Raw genomic sequence first — 9493 nt, 5'->3', positions numbered from 1 at the left:
TGCACGCACGCACGCACGCACGCACACACCTCGGAAATTTTTAACAAGCTACACTTATAAGTTGATAAATTTCTGCTGTTGTTAAGGGTCTTGAAAACCTTCTGGTGACCAGCTGGACAAGTTCCTGTGAGCTTTAATAAACAGATGAAGAAGCAGCAACTAAAACACCCCGACTCTTACCTCCAGCGCCTGGAAGATCGCCCTGCGGTAGGAGGCCAGCTTGGTGTACGAAGCCTGGCTGAAGAACTTGGGGAAGGCAGTAATGGAGTCCAGTTTGTCTGCTGAAACCTGGGGACAAAAAACATGGCATCAGACAGAAGGACCACATGTATAACCATGATTCACTTCCCTTCCCTCCCTGCCTCAGTCTGTCTGTTTTTCTTTCCCTCCTCACCTCAGAGAATTTGCCGTCTCCAAACCACTGCAGCCACCTCATGCCGTGGCTGGCCTGCCGTTTTCCGGTGGCGCGCCATGTCACCACGATGCCGGGCCACCAGGAAAATCCCTTGATCTTTCCCCACACCAGCTCGCCGATGCCAAAACCTTTGTTGTCCTGGATGTGGGAGGAAGAGAGAGAGAGAGAGAGGATAAGGTCACATCTTGTCCATCACTACTTTACCAAAGCAAAAAGACTCTTATTATTCCTGAAGTAAAGAAAGACAGAAACGTGGAATCATAGTGATTTGAGATTTTTTGGAAAACTCTTCCTAACGCTGCAGGTGCAGAGAGCAGAGGAGAGAAAACAGTACACTTTGGCAGAAATATCTTGTCTTGCTGACAAGGAGGAGGAAGAACAAGGAAGACAAATGGTTTGACATGATGACAGAAATCTGTAATGATATCTGTATTGTGCAAAAGCTGAAAAACCCCCTATTTCAGTTCTAGTAAAGACACAGAAAATGAAGGAAAGATTAGAAGAGCGAGCTGAAAACAATACTCTGGACATATTAGTTTGCTGATGCCAAAAACTTTTCTTGTCTTGAACAAAGAAAGAAGGAAAAGAAGGAGGGGAAAAAACTCCTGATAAAAAGAAACTTGTCAACTTTCTCCTGTAACCACGACTAAAACTGCGGATCAGGAAAGGAAAAGGGGGAAAGGAAGAAATCCTCAACATTGGTGTTAAAACCCACTGAGCAGATAAATGCAAAGGTTGAAGGGTGAATGAACAGAGAGAAAAAAACTAATATAAACTGTAAAAAAACAAAAAAACAAAAAAAAAAACATGTTTTCTCAGAAAAAGAGGATGACTCAATAGGTTTGGGTTGATATACAATAATATCACAATATTCCCCCGATATGCAATATTTTTCATAATATCAAATTTTTTTCCTGCAGAGTACGACCCTCATTTCACTGCTTTGCTTACTGTATATTGTGCCTTATATATTTAAAACAACTTAAACATTAAATACAAATAATAATTATATAGGATAACATCATGTATTGCGATATCGACCAAGCCTATCACTGACTGAGAACATCAACTCACTGTTTACCTCCTCAACAGTCAATGCGGAGGAAAGAGTTTCCCTTAATGGATCAATAAATTATCTGATTTTAATTACGATTAAATGTCTGAATCTTAAAAGCATGACAAACATTAACTTGAGAGTATTTGTCCACCTTGGCATCACTCTACACCTGCCTGCAAATATCTGTGCACTCTGATTTCCTTGTTTGCTCAGGTGTTTTCTTTGTTTCTGCTGTTTGTTTTGCACTTTGGCCTCTTTGTGAGCAGAAAACTTCCAACATCCCTGATAATGCCATAATTGACCCATTTTTCTTTCTCCCTTTCTCTCTTTTGAAAGTTACGTGAGCTGGTTTACGAGCAGGTGGGAGTTCTATGCATGCAAACAAATCCCGGCAGAGCCCGGGGCCATGTGATTCCTCAGTCCGTCTTAAGAAGAGAAAACCCATTAGGCTTTGTAATGGAGTCTGACTCCACTAAAGGATGCCACGCTCCACTGAGTCCAGGCAGGACCCAGTGAACACACACACACAGACGCACGAGACGCATCGACATGCACAAGAAGCACACATGAAGGGAGGCGGCGTGCACGCAGCGGAAAACACAGACACACAGTGTAGAGACATGCACAGGACGACATGCATGATGACCTGAGTGTGTCTCCAAACACACACACAGACACACACACACACAGACACACACACACACACACAGAGGCCCTGCTGTGCAGACTGGTGGTCGTCATGACCTGAATGAAACTATTGATACTAAGCAAACACGGCCAGACTCTGTGTGTGTGTGTGTGTGTGTGTGTGTGTGTGTGTGGCCACCTGCACTAACACAAGGCCAGGTGGAGGAGGTTCTGTGGTCTGCGAGGGGAGTTACCCTCCTCTTTCTGTTGCTGCCAAACCTCCCACTTCCCACTTCCCCTTTTTAAATATTCTCTCTCCTGCAGCTTTTCCTTTCCTCTCCCTCTCCTCCTCCTTCACGCTTTTCCTTCTCCTCATCACAGATACTCTCTGACCTCTGCAGCTCACTTCTACACTTTTACAGTATTTAATCAACCTTGCAGATTAACCCTGGTGTGTTTTGATCTCTTCACACATTGACAAATTATGAAACATGAAACATTTTAGGATCCATATCACTGCAACAGCTGCTGATACAGAATCGGTTCAGACTTGTGGCGTTTCCCTCAGAAAAAGGTGCAGCTCCAGACCTTAGTTTCCCTTTAGTATGCCAAAAAAGGCAAGGCAAATTTTTTTTTTTAAAAACCCCCAAAAGCTATAAAAACTACTGTAACTTTGCTTCAGTTTCTCTTCTTCTCATTTTGACTTTTTGGGTGTAAAATTTAAGAGAAGAACCTTTCAAACGAGACCTTCTGTAGATGCTGAGATATCTTTACATCAGTAATGAAAGTCTGGTTTCGTCCAGGTCTCTTCCTTCATGCATCTGTGTCTCCCACACACACACACACACACACACACACACACACACACATCTTACATTGTACTCTGGCTGAGTTTCGGTGCTGGATAAGGTGCTGCTGCTCTGGGCCGAGTCTTTGGAGTCTTGTTCCATCAGCTCCAGACGGGGGGCCTCTGGAACCTCGCCGGACACGACCACGACTGTCCGAGGACCGCTGGCGCACTGACGGAGAGCAGGAGAGAAACTTTATTAGACTCAACAAACAGTTCGAGTAAAAGCAAAAGAGAGAAAGAAACACAGAAGCTAGATTTTAAAAACAAACACCGTTTCTAGATGAACTGCCGTGAGAGGGAAGGACGTGATCGAGTGTTGCAGGTTTTCACCAAATCATCACAATCAAAGTTCATTACACATTTGTGAAGAATCAACACTTCTGCATGGGACAAAAAAACACTGGTGTGTGTGTGTGTGTGTGTGAATGTTTATTTTATTTACCAGTAACATGCTGTGCTCCTGTTTGCGGTTCTGTCTGCGAGGTTTGGTGTTGGTGTGCGGCGACAGACCGGCCTGGAAGATGGTCCTTGGTCGAGGTCTCTGTCTCAAACCCAGCTCCGACGGTCCTGAGGCCTTTTCCTGCACACACACACACACACACACACACACACACACACACACACACACACACACAAATGGATTAAATATAACATGTACACTCCCCACAAAGACGATTTATTGACGACAGGAACAGGTGCGTGTGTGCAGTCGTACCTCGCTGTAGGAGTCCCAGGTACTCTCCTCCTCCTCTGACCTCTTCCTGCTCCTTTTCCTGCTTTCGCTTGAACACTGATTATCATCTATAGAGAGAGGAGAGAGGGAGAGAGAGAGAGAGAGAGAGGGAGAGAGAGAGAGAGAGGGAGGGAGACAGAGAGAGGGAGAGAGAGAGAGAGAGAGAGACAGAGAGAGGGGGAGAGAGAGGGAGAGAGAGAGGGAGAGAGAGGGAGAGAGGGAGAGAGAGAGGGAGAGAGAGACATGGACAGACGGTGAGACAGATGGCAGAAAAGAAACTCAATATTTTCATGCGGCAGGTCAATGTTCCAACCAGGGATGGAACGGTGGAAAGACCAGACTGAAACTAGGACGAAGGTGAAGTGTCTGTTGATGTTCATGAAAGGATCTGACACAAAATATTAAATATGAAGACTTTATTAAAAGTTAACATGTCTCATATTGGTTTCCTAAAACTTTGGGAAAAGAACTCCTTGGCACTAGAGTATTAGAAAATAATAACAGTAATAACTACAGAAAAAAATAAAGTCAAGAGGACACTTCACCGCTGTGTCAATGTGTGTATGTGTGTGTGTGTATGTGTGTGTGTGTGTGTGTGTGTGTGTGTGTGTGTGTGTGTGTATGTGTGTGTGTGTTACCTTGAGGTGAGGCAGCATCTCCGTTCTGTTTGGGGCTAAAGGGGGAGGGCGGTTCGGCCGCAGTCAAAGGGCTGTTCTCATTGGTCAGTTCCACGCCGCTGTCGTTCTCCGATAGGCCCTCAGCCGGAGATGTGTCCCCGTTGACCGCCGCCTGAGGACAGAGGGAGAGGAGCGTCGGGGGAAGGTGATTTAGACACGTGAACCGGGTGTGACCAGGTGATCGATCAGAGTCCTGAGTGCTGAAGGAGCTCAGGTGATCAGACTGATGAAGTGATGTGAGGAGCAGAGAGGACGGAAACCAAAGACTGGAAATTAATAGTAAGAGCAGATATTGATTCTATAGACAAAATAATTTCACAAATTTTTAATTCATTTTAATTGATCCGTTTCAATCATGCTTTGCAATTTTCTTTTTTAAATTGCTGTTTAATAGAAGAGGAAGTTTCTATCAGATGCATCTGGTTCCAAAGATAAAAGCCCTGTTGATTTGCTCCAAGACAATCTTAGCTGACTGACAGTTTGGACATTTCGAAACTTCAGAAAGTATTTCATTAATAAAGATTCAAACTCAAAAACTTAAAATTGTTGTTGTTAAACTGATTTTACAAACTGCAACTTCAATGTTTTCACGTCCAGATTCTGGATTAACGACCCGTTTCTAATCCATAGAAATTCAAATTGTATCATCACGGCGGAGCCTCTGCTGTGTTTCCAATTTGAGACGAATTTGAAATGGGAATTTATTTTATATGAACCCCGGACATGTAGCAACAACTTCGCAGAAGCTAGCGAAGAACAAAAGGATTATCAATACATCAGTCAGATTCAGACCAAGGCTTGGAGTCAAACAGGAAGTGTTGCCAAAGATGACACACCTGCACCTCCACACGAGCTTTCATCTGCCAGCCCACCCAGAGCTGAGGATGGTGACGTTGCGTTTGATGTGTTGGCTGAAGGCAGAGAGCTGACATCAACGCTCAACATTCCCAAAGCCTCGGATAAAGACCGTCTGTGTGTCCATGACGTATTAGTCCACAATGTCACTGCTGTTTAACCGTCACATATTCCTGTAATTCAGTCATCGTCAGCAACATGCACAACGCTGAACTGAGTGTGAAGCCAACGTGGTGCTAAACATCCTAAATCTTTTTAATCCCCAAAGCACAGTGGATTCTTACTTTGCCGGAAACTTTTGACATGCACGTGTTTGTGTAACTTTTATGAAACGAGATGATCGATATTTTAACCAAGCATTAAGTTCAAGCTACGTCTTGCAAGCAGGAAACAAAAGGAAGCATGACTAACATCGGAAAAACTAAGATGTGTTGACCAAATGTGTTGATCAAACAAGACAAATGAGCTCAAAGCTAAAGCATCAATATCTGCTGCTGCACGGAGCCGGAGCCTCCCTTCCCTCCAGGCCATATTTTTAATTATGAAACGTATTCTTGCCCTGCACACGTCAAGACGCAGAAAAAGGTGCAAAGATTATAAAACCAAACAGTAACAACAGAGCCAGCACATTTAAACAAATTCACATGTCCGAGACCAGCGGGGGCGCGCGCACGTCCGACGGCACCTGAAGTAAACGCTACACAAACCGCACAAGAACAACACAGCGGATGATGAATCTGTGAGGCTTTAGCTGCCAGTGAGTCATGTGTGTAGAATGAAGCGGGCTGTTTGCCAGAGGGATCAGAGAGCGGGCAGGAAACCTCTCTGCATTGCCTCATCTCTCCTCCACCGCGAGAGCCGGCCGCTCAGCTCAGCTCTGTCTGGACTTGAACCTGAAACATCCCACTTACAGTAGTGATTCCACCTAATCCCCCCCTCTCTGCACGCTCGGATTAGAAGATGACTCAACACAAAGGACACATAGATACTAATGTGTTTAGGTAACACCTAGGGAGATTTATGTGTGCGTGCATGTGCTTATGATGTACGCATGCTTACATATATGGTGTGTGTATGTAGGTGCCTATGTGGACAATACAGAGAAAACCAGCAAAGGCAACATGCATGCAATGCACAAATGTTGGCGCTCAAGGATGAACACAGTGAGTTTTAGTGATTGAGAGTGAACATCACATTTGTTTTGCATCTTTAAGACGGATGAAAACTGTGACAGGTTGAAATGTGGGTCCCATGTTGTATAAAAGTAGATGTTCATGTGTACTTTGGTTATAAAGCAGGTCTATGTTCTGTATTAATACTGTGAAAGTATCAAATCGCTCAGTCCACAGAGAAATGCACACAGCCTGTGTTCAGAAACTGAGCCTTAAAATGAGCCGTCAGGACTTCCTGTAACTTGTGATGTCACAACAAAGCAGTCATCGCTCTCAGCAAGAGATCTCTCCAAAAACAGTCAGCCAATCAGAAGAGATGCTCAGAGCCTCCTCTCTTCTGATTGGCTCACCGACCTGCTGTTACAAGAGCTCCAGAGAGAGGCCTGAGAGAGGGGAAGTAAAACTACATTGAGATGGTTTTTGGCCACAAATATATCTTGTTATGGATCAATACCTCAAATAAAACACAGGAAAAGTGTAAATATGGACTTTTAATGCGTTGAGTTTGAGTCAGAGGAGAGAGAGAGCAGCAGCTCTGAGGCAGTAACTGTGAGGCAGATGGAAAATTGTGAGACTGTGCTGACTTTTAACGCAGATCTCAGCTACGCATATCTGAGGCTGTTTGTGATTGTTCAACGTCATAAAACAGGGAACGCATGTGGTGTGCGTGTGAGTGTTTTTCAATGCCAAATTTCCCCTATAACAAATGAACTCAGTGAACTTGTGCATAGAGCGTGTGTTCAAGATGGTTAAAGAGTGAGAGCTGCTGCTGCTGCTGCTGCTGCTGCTGCTGCCAGGGGTGAGGAAGGGAAGAGAGAGAGGCTGAGGTAAGCCGATGTTAGCCGCTGTATCTGAGCTGAAGTCACCCACGTGCGTTACACCTGAGAGCCGAGTGCCTTCCTGTCATAGTTCAGGAAGAGATGAGAGGGGGTGGAGAGAGATTCGGTGTGAACAGGCTCAGGGTGAGGGAGCTGTGGAGGTGAACAGAGGTGAGGAGTGAAGAATGTTTGGTTAACAGAGAGAGAGAGTGATGACAGAGACAGAGAGGCAGCTCTGGAGCACAGGAGCAGCTGCTGTAAGAACCAGCACAGATGTTTATACTGCGTTACCACTACTGTGCAAACTAGTGATCTGTCTGGACAGATGGACGGAGCGACAGGGGAACATGGAGGTTTCAGACGGGATTCAGCACATTTTGTTTTATTTATCTGAGGAATCTCAACAGTCTGGGGCTGTATTCTCAATTAATCTGCTGGTTAATTAATGGTTTGGTCCATAAAACATCAGAAAACAGTGAATGATGACTATAACACCAAGTGACCAACAATCAAAAACCCCAAAATATTCAATATACTATAATATGAGACCGAGAAAAAGCAGCATTTTCTCCCATCTGAGAAGCTGAAACCAGCAGATGTTTGGTGCTTATGCTTGAGATTGAGAGAAAATAGCTGCTGAAAAATATTCTTACAATTAACTAAACAGCTAATTGTTGCCGCTCTCGTGTGTTGCTCTCCGCCCATTCATTATCCATTTAATTTGCTGCTTTAATTACAGATGTTCAGTCTATAAAAGCTGCACATGAGCCTCAAGATGAACCTTAAACTTGATGAACGACCACCGATTCTGCTCTTAACTGAAAAGTGAAATCACCCCTCCTCCCTCGTGTGTCCTCTGTGATGAAGACTCACAGCTGGGAGCAATCTGCACCCCTGCTGCACAGCTGTAACTTCAGAGGCCTTGGCCGCCGCAGCGCGCTCCTCCGTCACTAACTAACACATCATGACATAAAATATGACATAATGGGAGACAGACTGACCCTGAGGCTCATTTTAGCAGTTTCGTGTTTCACATTCATTTATTTACACCTGGCAGCTGCCCAGTAAAACCACAGAGGTCTGACACCGACTCTGCTGATGTCTGCGCTGCAGCGACCACATGCAATCACTCAAACTAGGAGCAGATAATGTCCAAGGAAACCTGTAGAAAATTAAATTATGCATAGCTACTGTAGCGTGTCCACTCTGCTCCAACACCTTCTCTCCCATGTCAACAAAACATAAATAAAAAATGATAATTATGTCATAAATAATTGCTTAAGGGAATCAAGTTCTACTTCAACCTTTTGGTTCTGTTTGCTAATATATTCTCGCTTCTCACCACATTTTGCCTCGAGAGTTAAACTATAAGCAATCACATATCAGTGTGGGACACTGGGTCATCCCGCTCTACTCAAACACAAACTGCTGATCCTAGTTCAGTAACTCGACTGCTACTCAACTCGTATGTGCAGCAGCAGCATGAGGGGAGTGGTGACAGACACACACATTCACACCTGGGAGCTGATCATTACAACAGCTGTCTGCAAGTGTGTGTGTTTTCTGAAGCTAAAGGACACACACACACACACACACACACACACACACACACACACACACACACACACACACACACACACACACCTACCTAACTTCAGCTTTAACTCATCCTCCTCCCTCTACTTCTAAGAACTCTCCTGTTACCGTCCTCCTTTGGTTTGTGACACAGCTACACGGTGAGTGAGCAACAGGAAGACAAACACACAGCAGATGATTTTCATTTCAAACACTTGACTCACACTCAGCTGTTTGTCATGTCATCAGGATAAATTTGTTTCACTTTCTGCAAAAGCTAAAATATTTATGGAATTGTGTAGGACTGTAGAAAAGTTGCTAATGTTTTGGATTGAGCATATTTCATTTGCTCCACTTCATCTGATGCAACATTTTATTTTATTATTATTTTTTTACAGCAGTAAAAAAAAATCAACTTCAAATTCCTTTTGCACTGTTGAACAGAAACAAAACCTGGTTGCCCTCATTCACCTCATCCTAACTTTCTTCTCTCCCCTTCATCTATTATTTTCTCTTTTCAGCTCATTTGTGTTTAAGTCTCTCTCCCTCTCTCTCCCTCTCTCTCCCTCTCTCTCCCTCTCTCTCCACAAAACCAGAGCAGGTCTGCTTTTGTAGAAAGATGAGGAGGGAAAGCTGCTCCGAGTTCACAGAGAAAAGGAGCAGAAAAAGGGGTTTTTGTGGGGAGTGCAAATTATAATAAAAAGCACCAAAACA

General features: G+C 44.2%; 1 protein-coding gene across 2 annotated transcripts in view; it reads right to left on the bottom strand.

Annotated features, from left to right (window-relative positions):
- The window catches only part of LOC111234923 (DNA (cytosine-5)-methyltransferase 3B-like), a 31441-nt gene that overhangs the window by 9134 nt on the left and 12814 nt on the right, over window positions 1-9493 (bottom strand). For both annotated transcript variants that reach the window (XM_022763139.1, XM_022763141.1), the window contains exons 3-8: window positions 4321-4471; window positions 3665-3750; window positions 3392-3529; window positions 2975-3118; window positions 395-553; window positions 181-288 (exon numbers count right to left, since the gene is read on the bottom strand). In XM_022763139.1, the coding sequence (XP_022618860.1) occupies window positions 181-288; window positions 395-553; window positions 2975-3118; window positions 3392-3529; window positions 3665-3750; window positions 4321-4471 (786 nt within the window). The remainder of the gene's footprint in view (window positions 1-180; window positions 289-394; window positions 554-2974; window positions 3119-3391; window positions 3530-3664; window positions 3751-4320; window positions 4472-9493) is intronic.

The sequence above is a fragment of the Seriola dumerili genome, unplaced genomic scaffold (genome assembly GCF_002260705.1).
Source record: "Seriola dumerili isolate Sdu_G_001 unplaced genomic scaffold, Sdu_1.0 BDQW01000468.1, whole genome shotgun sequence".
NCBI classification, from domain to species: Eukaryota; Metazoa; Chordata; class Actinopteri; order Carangiformes; family Carangidae; genus Seriola; species Seriola dumerili.
Note: the sequence above shows the minus strand (reverse complement) of the source record. Positions and strands in the feature narration are given on the sequence as shown.